Here is a 19,139-nt window from a genome sequence, read left to right as displayed (position 1 = left end):
GATGGAGTGCTGCATCAGATTGCCTGGCCGCCACAATCACCTGACTTCAACCGAATTGAGATGGTTTGGGATGAGTTGGACTGCAGAGTGAAGGAAAAGCAGCCAACAAATGCTCAGCATATGTGGGAACTTCAATACTGTTGGAAAAGCATTCCAGGTGAAGCTGGTTGAGAGAATGCTGAGTGTGCAAAGCTGTCATCAAGGCAAAGGGTGGCTATTTGAAGAATCTGTCCCATCTCTGAAACTGCCGTACAGACTCAGGAGAGGCGAAGGTCGAGAGCCGTGCATCCTCCGAAACACAACCCAGCCAAGCCACACTGCTTTTTGACACAACACCCGCTTTACCCGGGAGCCAGCCGTACCAATGTGTTGGAGGAAGCACCGTACACTTAGCGACCGTGTCAGTGTGCATTGCGACCAGCCCACCACTGGAGTCACTAGTGTGCGATGGGATTGGAACATCCCTGCCCTAACCTGGACGATGCTGGGCCAATAGTGCACCCCCACATGGGTCTCCCAGTCGTGGATGACTGCAACAGAGAACTGGATTCGAACCAGGTGGGACAGGAACATCCCTGCCCTAACCTGGACGATGCTGGGCCAATAGTGCACCCCCACATGAGTCTCCCAGTCGTGGATGGCTGCAACAGAGAACTGGATTCGAACCAGGTTCTCTAGTGGCACAGCTTTAGACCACTGCGTCACTCGGGAGGCCCTTTCCATATACTTTTTTGGTTACTACATCATTCCATGTTATTTCTTAGTTGTGATGTCTTTACTATTATTCTGCAATGTAGAAAATAGTCCAAATAAAGAAAAACCTTTGAATGAGTAGGTGTGTCCAAACATTTGACTGTTACTGTATGTTTGCAAAGTAGATCCCTAGTCTGGATTTTCATATAATTTGTGTAGAGAACAGGGGATAAAACTCAATACAGCACTACATCAACAGTGCATATCCATTATTTTCAGGTCAGTAGAACAGATGTAGCACAGAAGATTAGGAGATTGGGGAAGCCACTTTTACTAGTAAAATACACCTCAAATTAAGTTTCGTTTCAACTGAAACGCGCCGAATTGAGGAAGTCGAAGGAAAGGAATAAAACTTTTCCAGAAGAGACGGACAGCTAAAGCTCACCTCCGCATGCCATTTTTTCAGTATAACACATACTCGTTTAAAATACCTATTTCAACCAAGTCTTTGAAAATCTGTAATATTTCTATACTAGTGTTCAATTTAATTGGCTTGGAAAGACTTGCTATTGTTTACACCATATTTCAGCGAAGTCGAAAGCTTGCCAAATTCCGCATTCTTAGGTTTATTCTCTTTCGACCTAATCGAACAATTTCCACACCGACCGTCGTTTCTGCTTACCAGTGAGACCGGAAAACTATTTCATGTTGCTGTCAGGAAATCTATAATAATGAAAGGTAAGTTTGCAGTTTTACATAACGTTATAGGCTACATAGACAACGTTTTACATTATAAAATATGTTCAGTCTGAAGTATCGAACACCTCTCGCAGTTAGGCTATACATTATCCGGATATTACATACATTTCTAGAGTTAACGCCATTAAAACGCCTATTTGAACCGATTTTCGTGCATTATGAAAATCAATGACATGATGCATATTAAACTTGAGAAGCCTAACATATAAAGCCTAAACTATAAGAAAAGTGGTGGCCTACACTACTTTTTAAATAATTAAATTCTCAACACTCTTAGTTCGTGTTTCAGCCAAGATGCAGCCCTGCCACACTTGTTATAAAAGTGAGAAATGGGTCTGGAGAAATGTAACCACTCTCAAATTGATAGAGAGAGCTGGTATGGATGCAATGACGGAGCCCATGAGATCAACATGTTTACACACATTTGAACAAGAAGGCAGTTTGTTTACATGGGCCTAAATTATATTTTTTAAGAATCAATTAATCTTAATTGAAATGACTACTGAACAGCAGTTAAGATTGTATTTCTGTTACATGGTATTTACTTGGTACTTAGAAATGACATGGTAAAAGTAATGCATTTTTTAAATCAGACGTACATTTGCGGTTTTGTCTATTCTCTCCTGCACCAACCTGATTTTACAACCACATCTTGCCTTATACAGAGTGGCTGCTATAGTAGGCATTCAGAGACTGAATCCAAACTGAATTGCTTCATTTCACTTTTGTTTCACTTCATGATTTAATATATTAATTGAAACTGGTTGTGTCTGTAATGAGGGGCATTAAAGCGATTGGATCAGCGAGTGCGCCACACCTTGGTTAGAATGTTTGTGGTGGTATCCTTACAGTTTCACAATAATATAATCTACCCTTCCTGGTTTTATGTTTACAGCATGTTGCAGCTACACAGCAGCACAGCATTTATGCGGAAATGGTGAAGACAGAAAACAAAGTGGTAAATCACGTTTTTTGTTTCATGGTATTTCTCTCTGGCTTATTCAATGGGTGACTGACTATATTGCATTTCATGTACTAAACTATTTTTCAATTTTTCCATCAGTTTGACTGAGAAACCAGTTCACTGACAAGGATCCAAAGGATTTCAGTAAGGCTGAACAAGTCCAAATGGAGGTATTTATCATCTAATTCATAACAAAAATAAGAATAATATTTACTGTAGCAGTTTAACACTTTTCTGTTTACTACATGATTCCATATGTGTTATTTCATAGTTTTGATGTCATCACTATTATTCTAGAAAATAGTAACAAAATAAAGAAAAAACCTTGAATGAGTAGGTGTACAAACTTTGGACTGGTCCTGTATATATACACTACTGTTCAAAAGTTTGGGGTCAATTAGAAATGTCCTTGTTTTTGAAAGCAAGGCAAATTTTTTTGTCCATTCACATCAAATGGATCAGAAACAGTGTACAGAAATACAGAAATGTTTAATGTTGTAAATGACTATTGTAGCTGGAAACGGCAGATTTTTTATGGATTATCTACATAGGCGTACAGAGGCCGATTATCAGCAACCATCCCTCTTGTGTTCCAATGGCACGTTGTGTTAGCGAATCCAAGTTTATCATTTTAAAAGGCTAATTGATCATTAGAAAACACTTTTGCAATTATGTTAGCACAGCTTAAAACTGTTGTTCTGATTAAAGCAGCAATACAATTGGCCTTCTTTAGACTAGTTGAGTATCTGGAGAATGAGCATTTGTGGGTTCGATTACAGGCTCAAAATGGCCAGAAACAAAGTACTTTCTTCTGAAACTCGTCGGCCTATTCTTGTTCTGAGAAATGAAGGCTATTGTGTCTGAGAAATTGCAAAGAAACTGAAGATCTCGTACAACGCTGTGAACTACTCCCTTCACAGAACAGCGCCAACTAGCTTTAACCAGAAAAGAAAGAGGAGTGGGAGTCCCCGGTGCACAACTGAGCAAGAGGACAAGTACATTAGAGAGTCTAGTTTGAGAAACAGATGCCTCACAAGACCTCAACTGGTAGCTTCATTAAATAGTACCTGCAAAACACCAGTCTCAACGTCAACAGTGAAGAGGCGACTCCGGGATGCTGACCTTCTAGGCAGAGTTCCTCTGTCCAGTGTCTGTGTTCTTTTGCCCATCTTAATCTTTTCTTTTTATTGGCCAGTCTGAGATATGGCTTTTTCTTTGCAACTCTGCCAAGAAGGCCAGCATCTCGGAGTCGCCTCTTCACTGTTAACATTGAGACTGGTGTTTTGCGGGTACTATTAAATGAAGCTGCCAGTTGAGGACTTGTGAGGCATCTGCTTTTTTTTGCTTTTCTTTTGAAAACAAGGACATTTCTAAGTGACCCTAAACTTTTGAACGTGTGTGTGTGTGTGTGTGTGTGTATATATACATATATATCAGCAAAAAAATAAACTCTTCTCACTTTCAACTGTGTTTATTTTCAGCATACTTAATTAACATGTGTAAATATTTGTATGAACATAACAAGATTCAACAACTGAGACATAAACTGAACAAGTTTCACAGACATGTGACGAACAGAAATTGAATAATGTGTCCCTGAACAAAGGGGGGGTTCAAAATTAAAAGTAACAGTCAGTATCTGGTGTGGCCACCAGCTGCATTAAGTACTGCAGTGCATCTTCCCCTCATGGACTGCACCAGATTTGCAAGTTCTTGCTGTGAGATGTTACCTCACTCTTCCACCAAGGCACCTGCAAGTTCCCGGACATTTCTGCGGGAATGGCCCTAGACCTCACCCTCCGATCCAACAGGTCCCAGACGTGCTCAATGGGATTGAGATCCGGGCCATGGCAGAACACTGACATTCTTGTTTTTACAGGAAATCATGCACAGAACGAGCAGTATGGCTGGTGGCATTGTCATGCTGGAGGGTCATGTCAGGATGAGCCTGCAGGAAGGGTACCACATGAGGGAGTAGGATGTCTTCCTTGTAACGCACAGCGTTGAGATTGCCTGCAATGACAACAAGCTCAGTCCGATGATGCTGTGACACACCGCCCCAGACCATGACGGACCCTCCACCTTCAAATCGATCCTGCTCCAGAGTACAGGCCTCGGTGTAACGTTCATTCCTTCGACGATAAATGCGAATCCGACCATCACCCCTGGTGAGACAAAACCGTGATTCGTCAGTGAAGAGCACTTTTTGCCAGTCCTGTCTGGTCCAGCGACGGTGGGTTTGTGCCCATAGGCGCTGTTGTTGCCGGTGATGTCTGGTGAGGACCTGCCTTAGAACAAGCCCTCACTCCAGCCTCTCTCAGCCTACTGAGGACAGTTTGAGCACTGATGGAGGGATTGTGCGTTCCTGGTGTAACTCAGCCAGTTGTTGTTGCCATCCTGTACCTTTCCCACAGGTGATGTTCGGATGTACCGATCCTGTGCAGGTGTTGTTACACGTGGTCTGCCACTGCGAGGACGATCAGCTGTCCGTCCTGTCTCCCTATAGCGCTGTCTTAGGCGTCTCACAGTATGGATATTGCAATTTATTGCCCTGGTCACATCTGCCGTCCTCATGCCTCCTTGCAGCATGCCTAAGGCACGTGCTCATCATGCAGATTAGCAGGGACCCTGGGCATCTTTCCTTTGGTGTTTTTCAGAGTCAGTAGAAAGGCCTCTTTAGTGTCTTAAGTTTTCATAACTGACCTTAATTGCCTACCGTCTGTAAGCTGTTAGTGTCTTAACGACCGTTCCACAGGTGCATGTTCATTAATTGTTTATGGTTCATTAAACAAGCATGGGAAACAGTGTTTAAACCCTTTACAATGAAGATCTGTGAAGTTATTTGGATTTTTACGAATTATCTTTGAAAGACAGGGTCCTGAAAAAGGGAAGTTTATTTTTTTGCTGAGTGTATGTGTGTATATATCTCTCAAATAAAATATATACAGTTGAAGTCGGAAGTTTACATACACTTAGGTTGTCAATAAGTCAATAAGCTCGTTTTTCAACCACTCCACAAATTTCTTGTTAACAAGGTATAGGTTTGGCAAGTCGGTTAGGACATCTACTTTGTGCATGACACAAGTAATTTTTCCAACAATTGTTTACAGACAGATTATTTCACTTATAATTTACTGTATCACAATTCCAGTGGGTCAGAAGTTTACATACACTAAGTTGACTGTGCCTTTAACCAGCTTGGAAAATTCCAGGAAATTAGGGGGAGGGGGGGGCAGCATCATGTTGTGGGGTTGCTTTGCTGCAGGAGGGACTGGTGCACTTCACAAAATAGATGGCATCATGATGGAGGAAAATTATGTGGATATATTGAAGCAACATCTCAAGACATCAGTCAGGAAGTTAAAGCTTGGTTGCAAATGGGTCTTCCAAATGGACAATGACCCCAAGCATACTTCCGAAGTTGTGGTGAAAAGGCTTAAGGACAACAAAGTCAAGGTATTGGAGTGGCCATCACACAGCCCTGACCTCAATCCTATAGAAAATGTGTGGGCAGAACTGAAAAAGCGTGTGCGAGCAAGGAGGCCTACAAACATGACTCCGTTACACCAGCTTTGTCAGGAGGAATGGGCCAAAATTCACCCAACTTATTGTGGGAAGATTGTGGAAGGCTACCTGAAACGTTTGACCCAAGTTTAACGATTTAAAGGCAATGCTACCCAAATACTAATTGAGTGTATGTAAACTTCTGACGCACTGGGAATGTGATGAAAGGAATAAAAGATGAAATAAATCATTCTCTCTACTATTATTCTGACATTTCACATTCTTAAAATAAAGTGGTGATCCTAACTGATCTAAGACGGGGAATTGTTACTAGGATTAAATGTCAGGAATTGTGAAAAACTGAGTTTAAATGTATTTGGCTAAAGTGTATGTAAACTTCCGACTTCAAATCTATATATACACTACCGGTCAAACGTTTTAGAACACCTAGTCATTCAAGGATTTGTATTTATTTTTACTATTTTCTACATTGTAGAATAATAGTGAAGACATCACAACTATGAAATAACACGAATGAAAGCAACCCTTTGCCTTGCAGCTTTGCACACTCTTTGCAGTAGTAGTATACACATCACATATTTGGCTTGTGGGTAGAGATGAATATGCGCTAAAACACCAACAAATGTTGAGTAAACCTGCTCAATTGTGAATGATTTTGTTGTTAACATCTTTATGGCTTATGAATTTCAATCAAATCAGCCTATTTATTTTCAGAATGAAGAGGAAGGCAAACCAACTGACCTGCCAGATGAGATTAAGGATTGGAATAAACATCACGTGAAACAATGGGCTCTCAACGAGGCTTGTGTGGATGGTGAATCTGCAAATATCTTGCTTCGGCAGAACATTAATGGGCCCAGTCTTTTACTTTTAGAAAAATCTGATTTACTAGAGGTGGGTGTCACACTGGGGCCTGCAAAGTTGATCATTCACAAGAGGGATGAACATTTGAAATTTAAGAAAGAGCAGTTGAGTAGCCCAACAACAAATCAGTCTGGGAGACCGTGCAAGCCGTACCCTTTTCATCGACACCATGATGCCTGCAGATACAAGGCGAACAGCGTTCTTGATGTAACAGAATCCGGTGCATCAGACTATATCGAACCCTGTCATGAATATAAAGGATACATCCATATGTCAGAGGCAGCTGTGGAGAGCAAAATGGAAAAGTTCACTGATGAGGTTATTCGATTTGCAGCAGCCTGCATGAATAGCCGCACTAATGGCACCATACATTTTGGAGTTGGTGACAAGCCAGACTTTGTTCATGGGCAAGTTTTGGGAGTTAGCGTCCTGGACAAAGAGGCATATGTCAATGCTCTGCCACAAGCCATTGGGGGTCATTTTGAGTATAAACATATCCAGACAGCCAAGATGTGCATCAAACCACCTCGATTTGTTGAGGTTCTCAATCCTGATATGACATCCTCAGAGAAGTATGTGATAGAAGTGGACATCGTGCCAGACTTTGTGATCTGTCAAGAGAACTTCTATCACGTTTTCCGCTTGGATACAAGGAAATCAAAGAGGAAGTCCAAAAGCAAAGAAACAGAGAAAGAGGAGAAAAAACTCTTCTTCATTCGTGATCACAGCAGCAGCAGGGATCTCCTTGCACTAACCACAAAGGAAGAATACAATAGGTTTCTCGACAATGTGCCACAGCTGTCACTGCTAAGAAAACAAGCAGAGGAAAATCGCCTTAGTGTGGTTAAAAGTAGTGTCCAGGGCTCCAGACTAAGTGAAATGATAACAGGTGGATCCCAATCCTTAGACAAGTCCCACTTCGAGCGGTATTTGATAGTGACAAACAAATCACATTTAGTTCAATTGGAATCTCTGGGATTTATTTCTGAACTAAACCCAACTGCTGTTTTGGACTTTGACCCTGAGTCGGCAAAACATGGATTGATGAAGCACTTTGAAGACCAGAGTACAATAAATATCCACTTGCCAGTACAATATAAAATCACAGAGGCTGTCGAGGACATTGCTAGCAAGCTAAAACTGACTCGAAACACCAGCTGGATCCTCTGCAATGGGGGTATCGAAAGAGAGAGACCCTCAGATGTAGATGACTGGTTAATAGAGAAAGGAGCGTCTGTACGAAATGTGATTTCATTTCTGTGTCGGAAAGATGTGCTACCACACAAGAGATTCCTGGTTATTTTTATATTGCTGTCTACTGTGAGTGAGAAAATGGACCCTCTGCTTGAGACCTTCAGCACATTCTGGCAGGAGCTCAGAGGAACAGAGCAAATACTTTGCATCTGTGAAAATGAAGAAGCATTCACCTGCTGGAGGGACCTGATTGAATCACGCTATGGATTAGACATTAAAGCAAGATCAATATATCAGCTCAGTTTTGCTGAAGTTAACGGCACCGTCCTCAGTCTGTGGTCAGACAACCGGAAATCCAGCCGTTTCCTACCCTGTGGAGGAGGCAGCAAAGTGATGTTAACAAAGAAAGAAGAGGGCAGCCTAGACATCCTGAATGTTCTGTGTGTGAATCAGTGTGAGGGAGGAAATGAAGACAAGGCCATCATACAGGAGAAGTTCTACAAAGGAGGAAAGGTGTTATGGTGGAACTTCTATTTCTCAGAGCAGCCAGGATCCATGCCATTCATCAAACGGGACAAGTTTGACTTCATCATGAACACTGTCCTACCAGATTTGAGCTCTTTGAGAAAAGCTTGTGAGTCCTTCAAACTTTTGCATGTCCCAGGATGTGGTGGAACTACACTAGCCATGCATATATTATGGGCACTGAAAGACAAGTTCCGTTGTGCTGTTCTGAGGGACAGAACCGCGGATCATGTTGTTGTTGCCGAGCAGGTGGTCAAGCTACTGATGTATGAGACAACAGAACAATCGTCCCGGATTCCTGTGTTGCTCATGCTAGATGACTTTGAGGAGATGGATGACGCATATGATTTGCAGCAGCTCATTGAGAAGGAATGTGTCAAGAAGGACATTGGATCTAGGTCCCCGCAGGTCATTCTACTCAATTGCATGAGGGCTGAGTCTTGGGAGAAGACTGAATCAACTGAAGACACTGTGTTCATTGGCAATAACCTCTCTGAAATGGAGCAGAGGCAGTTCGAGAAAAAACTGGAGGAGATTGAGAAGACCTACAAGAATGCAGACACATTCTACGCTTTCATGATCATGAAGAAGAACTTTTCACCCGAGTATATACAGGGTGTGGCTCGCAACACCCTAAAGAGCTTCAACATAAATCACAAACATGCACAACTCATTGCTGTTCTGGTCTTGTTGAATGTCTACTGCAAGGGTGCAACACTCTCAGTCTCTCTCTGTGAAGAGTTTCTTGGCCTCCAGACCAAGCCACATAGTGGGTCCTCTGATGTTAAGGCTGGATTTGGGAAGTTTTCCACTCTAGTGACCTGCTGCACAGAAGAGACTAAGGTTGTATTCGAGGCAGTGAGAATGATCCACTCAAGCATGGCCGTGCACTGTTTGAAGGAGCTTACAACCACATACAGTGTAACCAAAGCTGAGATCACTGATCTACTGCTCACCACAGACAAGCTTTATGAGTGCATACAGGGCAAAGGTAAACTCATGAAGGATGTTCACACCATGTTAGTGAAAAGACATCACTCAGTCAAGAGTGAAGATTCTAAGTTTTCACCTCTCATCCAGGATATTGCAAAGGAGACACCAGGTGTTGAAGAAAAGGTTCTATTCAATGCAGCCAAGCGCTTTGAAAAAGATGCTGTCATCTCTCAGCTTCTTGCCAGATACCAATACCTGAAGAAAAGGGATTTCAGGGAGGCAAAGGACTGGGCAAAGATTGCAAAAGATCTTTCCAGAGATAACTCCTACATTTCTGACACATCTGCACAAGTGATCAAGCATGAGCTAAAGATTGATATACAAAGTGACAAAGAAGATCCCATAAGACCTGAAAGGCTCAAAGGCTATCTTAGAACGGCCCAGTCAGCAACAGAGGCCTTCAGGGATACACAGGAAATTGCAAAGAAGGAGGCTACTCTGAGAGTACAAAACAAGAGAGACAACAGCCCTTTCAACACTGCAGGGTGCCTTGGAGAAATTCAGGTTGCAGTCATCATCATCGAAATACTGGAAAAATGTCCAGTGTTTTCTTCAGGCAATGTCCGTCATGACATTCTGAGTGAAGTTCTGTCTGGCAAAATTACAATCCAAGATGTTATGAGGAATGATTCCAGACGTAACAAACATGCCTCATATTACTACATTCTCAGTGACTTTGAATATCTTCTGTACAACCTTAAATATAACATGAAGAGGCACTTTGATTTTCTTGACAGCTTTTATGTCAACTTGGGTCCCAGGTTCACCCTGAAAGACAGTCGAGAGGAAAGAACTCGACAGAAGCTCTTCCAGTGCTTTCAAAGATACAGTGACCTCTTTTGCAAGACAGATTCCACAGAATTAATGAAAAACAAGAACCTGAAAATCAGCATCCAAATTCACAAGGCAAGGCAATTTTTGGAGAGTAGAAAAACTGATACTCATTCAGGGATTCTGGATTGCCTCTCCAACGATACCTCAGGTGACATGATGCAAAAGATAGTCCTGCAGTATGACTTCATTCTGAGTAAAGATCCTGAAAGGAGCGTTAGAGAAATGGTCAATTTCATCTATGCCAATGTTGTGCTAAGCTGTGTCAAACCTGAATCTCAACACCTTCGCCCGTATAAGATCCTTGTTGATCTTCTTTGCCAGGTTCTTCAAGGTCAAATCCCATATGGTGAAAGTTTATCATTGCACTTCATTGCTGTAACTCTGCTGTGGCCACAACATATCCTCATGTCACAACCAGTGGCATCTCAGAAGTTGGGAAGCTATGTGTCACAGATGCGGACATCATACTGGAACGAGATGAAATCTGTTTTCAATGGAAAGTTGCCTGTTGTCCATTTCTTCTTGGGGAAGAAGCCGGGCTATGCTTGCCTAGTTCGCCTTAGGGAAATCATGTGGTGTGTAAGACCAGAAGAAGACTTTGATTCACTTTGGACAAATGGCAAAATATGGAAGCATGAGAGAGTCAAGGAGCTCCTTTACAGAGTGACAGGAGAGGTACAAAGGAAATTAATTCTGGCAGATACCAGGAACGCAGGCTTAAAGATAGAAGTCAGTGCAATGTACAAAAGTCAACTCTGTGGAAAAGAGCAGGGATCAAAAGTATCATTTTTCATTGGTTTCTCAATGAAGGGTCCACTGGCTTTTGACATCGATTGAAGAAGAGCCCAATTGATATGCAGTCAGACATACACTATCATTTTTTTGTACATTAAAATAACATCAAATTGATCAGAAATACAGTGTAGACATTGTTAATGTTGTAAATGACTATTGTAGCTGGAAATTGCAGATTTGTTATGGAATATCTACATAGGCGTAGAGGCCCATTATCAGCAACCATCACTCCTGTGTTCCAATGGCACGTTGTATTAGCTAATCCAAGTTTATCATTTTAAAAGGCTAATTGATCATTAGAAAACACTTTTGCAATTATGTTAGCACCGCTGAAAACTGTTGTTCTCATTAAAGCAGCAATAAAACTGTCCTTCTTTAGACTAATTGAGTATCTGAAGCATCAGCATTTGTGGGTTCGATTACAGGCTCAAAATTACCAGAAACAAAGACCTTTGTTCTGAAACTTGTCAGTCTATTCTTGTTCTGAGAAATAAATGCTATTCCATGCGAGAAATTGCCAAGAAACTGAAGATCTCGTACTGTGTACTACTCCCTTCACAGAACAGCGCAAACGGTCTCTAACAGAATAGAAAGAGGAGTGGGAGGCTCAGGTGCACAACTGAGCAAGAGGACAAGTACATTCATGTCTAGTTTGAGCAACAGACGTCTCACAAGTCCTCAAATGGCAGCTTCATTAAATAGTACCCGCAAAACACCAGTCCCAACGTCAACAGTGAAGAGGCGACTCCGGGATGCTGGCCTTCTAGGCAGAGTTCCTCTGTCCAGTGTCTGTGTTCTTTTGCCCATTTTAATATATTATTTTTATTGGCCAGTCTGAGATATGTATTTTTCTTTGCAACTCTGCCTAGAAGGCCAGCATCCCGGAGTCGCCTCTTCACTTGACATTAAGACTGGTGTTTTGCGGGTACTATTTAATGAAGCTGCCAGTTGAGGACTTGTGAGGCGTCTATGTTCACCGACTCGTTATCACAGGGCTCTCTCCCCCCGACGCTAACCCAAGCCTCCATCTCGTATACTTAAGAAAGATAAAGATCCGGCGGAATGTGGTGGATATCGGCCCATTTCACTTTTGAACGCTGATGTTAAATTATTAGCTAAGGTTCCAGCATGTCAGTTGGAACCCTGCCTTCAGGATCTCATATCTGATGATCAAACGGGTTTCATTAAAGGGTGACAACTGTTTTCCAATGTACGACGGCTTTTGAAAATGATACTGTCTCCTATCTCCCCAGACCCCCAAAAAGTTGTTTCTCTTGATGCGGAGAAGGCTTTCGACCGGGTGGAGTGTGATTATTTATTTAAGATTTTGAGAAGATTTGGTTTTGGGTCCAATTTCATCTCATGGATACGTCTGCTCTATTCTGCTCCTACGACTAGTGTACACACAAACTTGCAACATTCAAAATACTGACCCCTCTCCAGAGGGACCCATCAAGGGTGCCCTATGTCCCCGATCCTTTTTGCTCTTGCGATAGAACCACATTCCTTGGCCTTAAATTTATCACCATCATTCACTGGAATCCACCGAGCTGGTGAAAAGCACAAAGTGTCACTGTATGCAGATGATCTACTATTATATACAGTTGAAGTCGGAGGTTTACATACACTTAGGTTAGAGTCATTAAAACTCGTTTTTCAACCACTTCACAAATTTCTTGTTAACAAAGTATAGGTTTGGCAAGTCGGTTAGGACAACAACAAAAAATTGCACAAGTAAAAATATTTTTTACTTGTGCATGACACAAGTAATTTTTCCAGCAATTGTTTACAGACAGATTATTTAACTTATAATTTACTGTATCACAATTCCAGTGGGTCAGAAGTTTACATACACTAAGTTGACTGTGCCTTTAACCAGCTTGGAAAATTCCAGAAAATTATGTCATGGCTTTAGAAGCTTCTGATAGGCTAATTGACATCATTTGAGTCAATTGGAGGTGTACTTGTGGATGTATTTCAAGGCCTACCTTCACACTCAGTGCCTCTTTGCTTGACATCATGGGAAAATCAAAAGGAATCAGCCAAGACCTCAGAAAAAAATTGTAGACCTCCACCACAAGTCTGGTTCATCCTTGGAAGCAATTTCCTAATACCTGAAGATACCACATTCATCTGTACAAACAATAGTGCGCAAGTATGAACACCATGGGACCACGCATCCATCATACCGCTCAGGAAGGATACTGACTAATCAGAATACTATAATGTTACCGAATATGTACTAATCAGAATACTATTATTTTACTGTATATGTATGAATTTTCTTTTTAATCTTAGTACTGAATATAATGTGTGTAAATATAATCAAGAAATAGAACAATGACTGTCTGTACCATGGTAGAAATTAATGAACTTATAGCCAGTCTGGCTAGAAGGCTTATCTACACAAACTGACCTTGGCTCAGTCATATATTATCTTAATAGGGAGAGACATGTGAGAACCATACAGCCATTGTACTAGAGAGGAGATGACACGGGCTAGTACTGAAACTAATGACGTCATTTTCAGTTTATAACCTGTGGTAAAATGTGTAATGAGCAGTACTCTCGTGAATAAAAGCTGCTGGTTGACTTTAAGACTGGGCTCTGTCCATTTTATTCAAATAAGGGTCATACAAATCCTTATGAATTGACAGAGTGTTTAATTTGAATTGGGTATTAAAACAGAGGAATTTAATTCCTGCAACAGATACACGTTCTGTCTCCTAGAGATGACCGTACTTTGCTGCGAATCAATCCCAAAACAACAGCAAAGGACCTTGTGAAGATGCTTGTCGAAACAGGTACAAGTCCTATATCGACATAACCTGAAAGGCCGCTCAGCACGGAAGAAGCCACTGCTCTAATACCGCCATAAAAAAGGCAGACTACGGTTTGCAACTGCACATGGGGACAAAGATCATACTTTTTGGAGAAATGTCCTCTGGTCTGATGAAACAAAAATAGGACTGTTTGGCCATAATGACCATTGTTATGTTTGGAGGGAAAAGGAGGAGGATTGCAAGCCGAAAAACACCATCCCAATTGTGAAGCACAGGGGTGGCAGCATCATGTTGTGGGGGTGCTTTGCTGCAGGAGGGGCTAGCGCACTTTCACAAAATAGATGGCATCATGAGGCCGGAAAATTATGTGGATATATTGAAGCAACATCTCAAGACATCAGTCAGGAAGTTAAAGCTTGGTCGCAAATGGGTCTTCCAAATGGACAATGACCCCAAGCATACTTCCAAAGTTGTGGCGAAAAGGCTTAAGGACAACAGAGTCAAGGTATTGGAGTGGCCATCACAAAGCCCTGACCTCATTCCCATAGAAAATGTGTGGGCAGATCTGAAAAAGCGTGTGCGAGCAAGGAGGCCTACAAACCTGACTCACCAAACTTATTATGGGAAGATTGTGGAAGGCTACCTGAAACGTTTGACCGAAGTTAAACAATAACATGTTGTGATATTTTTTATTTTTGTGTATGTGTACATGTGTGCATATTTATATATTATTTCCAATCGTAAATGTATTTTATTTTTGTATTTATGCTGCTTTTGTTGTTAAAGGGAGGGAGGTGGTTCAATAAGTATATGGGGTAGAAGGATGTATCTGTTCAATTTGTATTTTGTATTTCTTTATATGTCCAATAAACATTAAAAAAAAGAAATATAAAAATAATATATACTGTATATATATATATTTTTTTTAAAGACTAACTACCAATTGGGGGGAAAAAGGGGTATTTTAAATAATATGGTGTGTATATGGTGTAGTGTGTTAAAGTGATCATTTGTCTCCTAGGGTGTCCCTTATTTTAGATGTGGTAGGGTGAGGTGCCCCATTATCAACAATTGCCTTAAAAAGGTGTGCAGTTCAAGCATGCGAGAACTATAATATATTGAGGCAATAACTCTTTTACAATAAAATACAAATAGCTTATTAATGATAACACTAAACATATATTTTGTCATACATTGATCAAAATATGTTCCTGATGCTTTTGTTATTTATTAATGTACAACATACTTTCACCACAACTTTTGTGTTGTGCTACAAAAGTGAACGTAGTACTTCACAGGAAAAGTGCTCGAGAGAGAGATGCCAAATCATGTTGTCAAGTCTGGCCTTGAGGCTGGCCAGGCTGGTAACTGACAGCCACCAGCAGGATCTACTTGAACTGGCCCCAGGATCCTAACCAGCTACAGGCATGCTGGGTAAGCTGAGACCATGTTAGGGAGAGATTGGTGTAAGGATAGCCTACATACAGAGGAACTCCCTCGGCTCAGGCCATCATCGTGGACCTTCTTTCTGTCCACACTCTCACTTCAGGCCAACAACTTAGGATGCCTTGCTATAAGAAAAACTTTTTTGAGATGTTTTGTCCCAGGTGCTGCTTGTTGTTACTTGACTACCTGACAAATTTACTTTTAATAACTGTTTAATCAAAATCTGCATTTAACACTATTACCAACGTCTTAGTTTTTTCCTCGCTCAACCTTTTTCACCCCAGACGCTTTATCTGGAGATGGTTCTACAGGACCTCCACCAGCTGAAAAAGCTTTGACACTAACACTATGAAAAAGCTTTAACACTAACACTATGAAAAAGCTTTAACACTAACACTATGAAAAAGCTTTAACACTAACACTATGAAAAAGCTTTAACATTAACACTATGAAAAAGCTTTAACATTAACACTATGAAAAAGCTTTAACATTAACACTATGAAAAAGCTTTAACACTAACACTATGAAAAAGCTTTAACACTAACACTATGAAAAAGCTTTAACATTAACACTATGAAAAAGCTTTAACATTAACACTATGAAAAAGCTTTAACACTAACACTATGAAAAAGCTTTAACACTAACACTATGAAAAAGCTTTAACATTAACACTATGAAAAAGCTTTAACATTAACACTATGAAAAAGCTTTAACATTAACACTATGAAAAAGCTTTAACACTAACACTATGAAAAAGCTTTAACATTAACACTATGAAAAAGCTTTAACACTAACACTATGAAAAAGCTTTAACACTAACACTATGAAAAAGCTTTAACATTAACACTATGAAAAAGCTTTAACATTAACACTATGAAAAAGCTTTAACACTAACACTATGAAAAAGCTTTAACATTAACACTATGAAAAAGCTTTAACACTAACACTATGAAAAAGCTTTAACATTAACACTATGAAAAAGCTTTAACATTAACACTATGAAAAAGCTTTAACATTAACACTATGAAAAAGCTTTAACATTAACACTATGAAAAAGCTTTAACACTATGAAAAAGCTTTAACATTAACACTATGCCATCTAATTGCATTCGCTGTACTCATAATTTAAAGGAGAACTATCGCCTTATGGTGAGGATAGCTTCAGATGCAATTGTTAGGCATGGGAAAATTAAGTGTAGGAAAGGATGAAACAGCATTTGTGCCACCAGTAAGTACAGATAGTAGTTCAAATGTCCCTGCGCAGTCCCCGCAGCCGGGCAATTTTCTCAAGGCTTCTGGAAAGAAACGCTGTTGGCATGCTCAACCAGTGTCGCTCATTCAGCCTACAGAAACTTTCAACCGGTTCTCCCCATTAAGCTACGATTTGGAGTCTGAGGCCGAGCCTTCTCAGGTCTCTCCTCCACCTGTTACGGGGTCTGAGCCGCCAAAACCTCCCACCATAAGCTCTGACAAATTGAAAACCCTTGTCATTGGTGACTCCATTACATGCAATAGACTTAAAAAGAATCATCCAGCGATCATACACTGTTTACCAGGGGGCAGCCTGAGGCCCCACTAACCTAAGCCAGCCCAGGGCACAGGGGGACAAACAACCAACCCAGAGCCTCTGGAGGAGACAACATGATGACCTCAAACCCTAGCTAGCACTCCTCACTGTTCTCCACCCTCATCACTACTCACTGATAGAAACACACTACCCATGACCACAACCCCTAGTACTTCTCCATGGCATTTTCCCAAATTTCCTTGATACCTTGTGTCCTCAAAATGCATTGGAAGAGAAGGTCCAAGGAGAGGGACCTGTAACAGCCCAATCTGAGGTTCTAAAGCAAATTTTCATATGAACTCTGTACATGTCTTCAGATGTGTTTGTTTTTAGAAATGGTCTCATAAATAAATAAAAACAATACAACTCTGCTTCCATACTTTCTCACCTCATCAGAGACCAGCACGTGGATCCCAGTAGGTCCTTGTCTGTAGATGTGGCTGATCTGCTGGGGAGTTACATTGTAAAGGAGAGCTATCTTCTCTGAGAGGTCCCCCAGTGGTAGGTCGTCAAGATAGAGAGCATTGTATATTGTGGACATGGGTGAAAGAGATCCTCATCAGTTCAAACAGATTTCCCAAACAGATTTTTCCCAGCCTAGTCCTGGACTAAGAGGCATGTTCAATGGAGATTTTGTGGGATGTAACCTACCTTTACCCCCCCTGGCTTAGTCTGTGGTTGATTCCTTGCATGTTGCTGACACACATAGATGGTGAGGCGGAGCTGTATACATCAGTATAGAGGACGCAACGGGAATGAAAGTGTTAAGATATAGAGCTATGAACTTGAACAAAGAACTAAACATGTGAAAATGTGTTGCATTATGTTGGTGTGTTATTGGTACTTTTCCTGCCACTGTAGTTTTAAACACGCACGCAAAACCCCTGGTTCTAAAGGGGAATTTCGGGTTGGACCTTATTTACAATTAATTGGACACTAAAGTAATCTTCTATTTTGCTCAAGGTGCCATCATGTGCCAGACTTGGGAAGTGCTTCCTTATTCAAAGAAAAAAGGACACCCCATTATATATGGGGCGGCAGGTAGCCTAGTGGTTAGAGCATGGGACTAGTAACCGGAAGTTGCAAGTTCAAACCCCCGAGCTGACAAGGTACAAATCTGTCATTCTGCCCCTGGACAGGCAGTTCACCCACTGTTCCTAGGCCGTCATTGAAAATAAGAATTTGTTCTTAACTGACTTGCCTAGTTAAATAAAGGTAAAAATACAATATTGCTCTGAACAAACATGACCGCAATGTGATATCTGCAAATTATTGAAATAATTCATCAATGCACACATTTGATCAGTAGGCTAGTTTGGGAAATGTGAGTCAGATTTGACCCACTTCATTCAATGAGATGGGACAGTCATTCACTACAAATAACATTATGTGGCTGTAACCTAACTGCAGTACTGTAGATAAATTGGAACGGCAATTTGAAACTGTGAAAACATTTTTTTTTAAATACTTTTTTTAAAATACTGGATCTTTGATTATAGTCACTGCATCAATGTGTCTTCTTGCATTGTTGAAAATACAGTCTGTAATATCAAATGTAGAAAGGCCATAGTACATGAACAAACCCCAAAATCGACCAAACCTGAGGCAAATACAAAATACAGTATGTGAGGGTTGATATGGGAGTAAGACTAACAGGTGGAAGTTCTGTCTGGAGAATCTGTCATACCATTAAGCTATTTGTATTTTATTGTAGCAGAGATATTGCATCAATATATTATTATAGTGCTAGCCTGCTTGAACTTTACACCTTTTTATGGCAGTGATGGTCACCTTACTGATTATATGATTACTGTAACACACCATAATCTTGGCATTTAATACAGAACAAATAAGTAAATGTAATTTTTATTCAGGAAACATGATTGTCAGTATTTACTACATGGTTATGATACCGAGTGCTTTGGAGTTATTTTAACAAATAATCATTTTTACAAACATCAGTGCATTTAGAAACACATGAATCAAAATGTTTCACTGGATAGCTGCACTGCACATATAAACATAAAACAATTATCAATATAATTTTAAAAACAAACAGTAAAACAGTCAAATAAAATTGGAATGCATATACTAAATGGTAAAACCAAGGAAATATAAGCATTAGCACAGAACAAACAGTAAATCAAACTTGGAATGTATATAGTACTAACAGTAAATGGTAAAACCAAAGAAGAAC

At 40.6% G+C, this 19,139-nt stretch overlaps 1 protein-coding gene across 1 annotated transcript; it reads left to right on the top strand.

The window, feature by feature from the left end:
• Positions 1-1,026: 1,026 nt before the first annotated feature.
• Positions 1,027-11,507, top strand: LOC110520284 (sterile alpha motif domain-containing protein 9). The gene is made up of 5 exons (XM_036974790.1): positions 1,027-1,431; positions 2,348-2,410; positions 2,516-2,586; positions 6,656-11,214; positions 11,332-11,507. The coding sequence occupies exons 3-4, from the start codon at positions 2,581-2,583 to the stop codon at positions 11,186-11,188; spliced, it is 4,539 nt and encodes a 1,512-aa protein (XP_036830685.1). The 5' UTR covers positions 1,027-1,431; positions 2,348-2,410; positions 2,516-2,580; the 3' UTR covers positions 11,189-11,214; positions 11,332-11,507.
• The last annotated feature ends 7,632 nt before the right edge of the window (positions 11,508-19,139 follow it).

This window comes from Oncorhynchus mykiss, chromosome 3 (genome assembly GCF_013265735.2).
Source record: "Oncorhynchus mykiss isolate Arlee chromosome 3, USDA_OmykA_1.1, whole genome shotgun sequence".
Taxonomy (NCBI): Eukaryota; Metazoa; Chordata; class Actinopteri; order Salmoniformes; family Salmonidae; genus Oncorhynchus; species Oncorhynchus mykiss.
The sequence above is the reverse complement of the archived record's forward strand: the minus strand, read 5'-3'. Positions and strand labels throughout refer to the sequence as shown.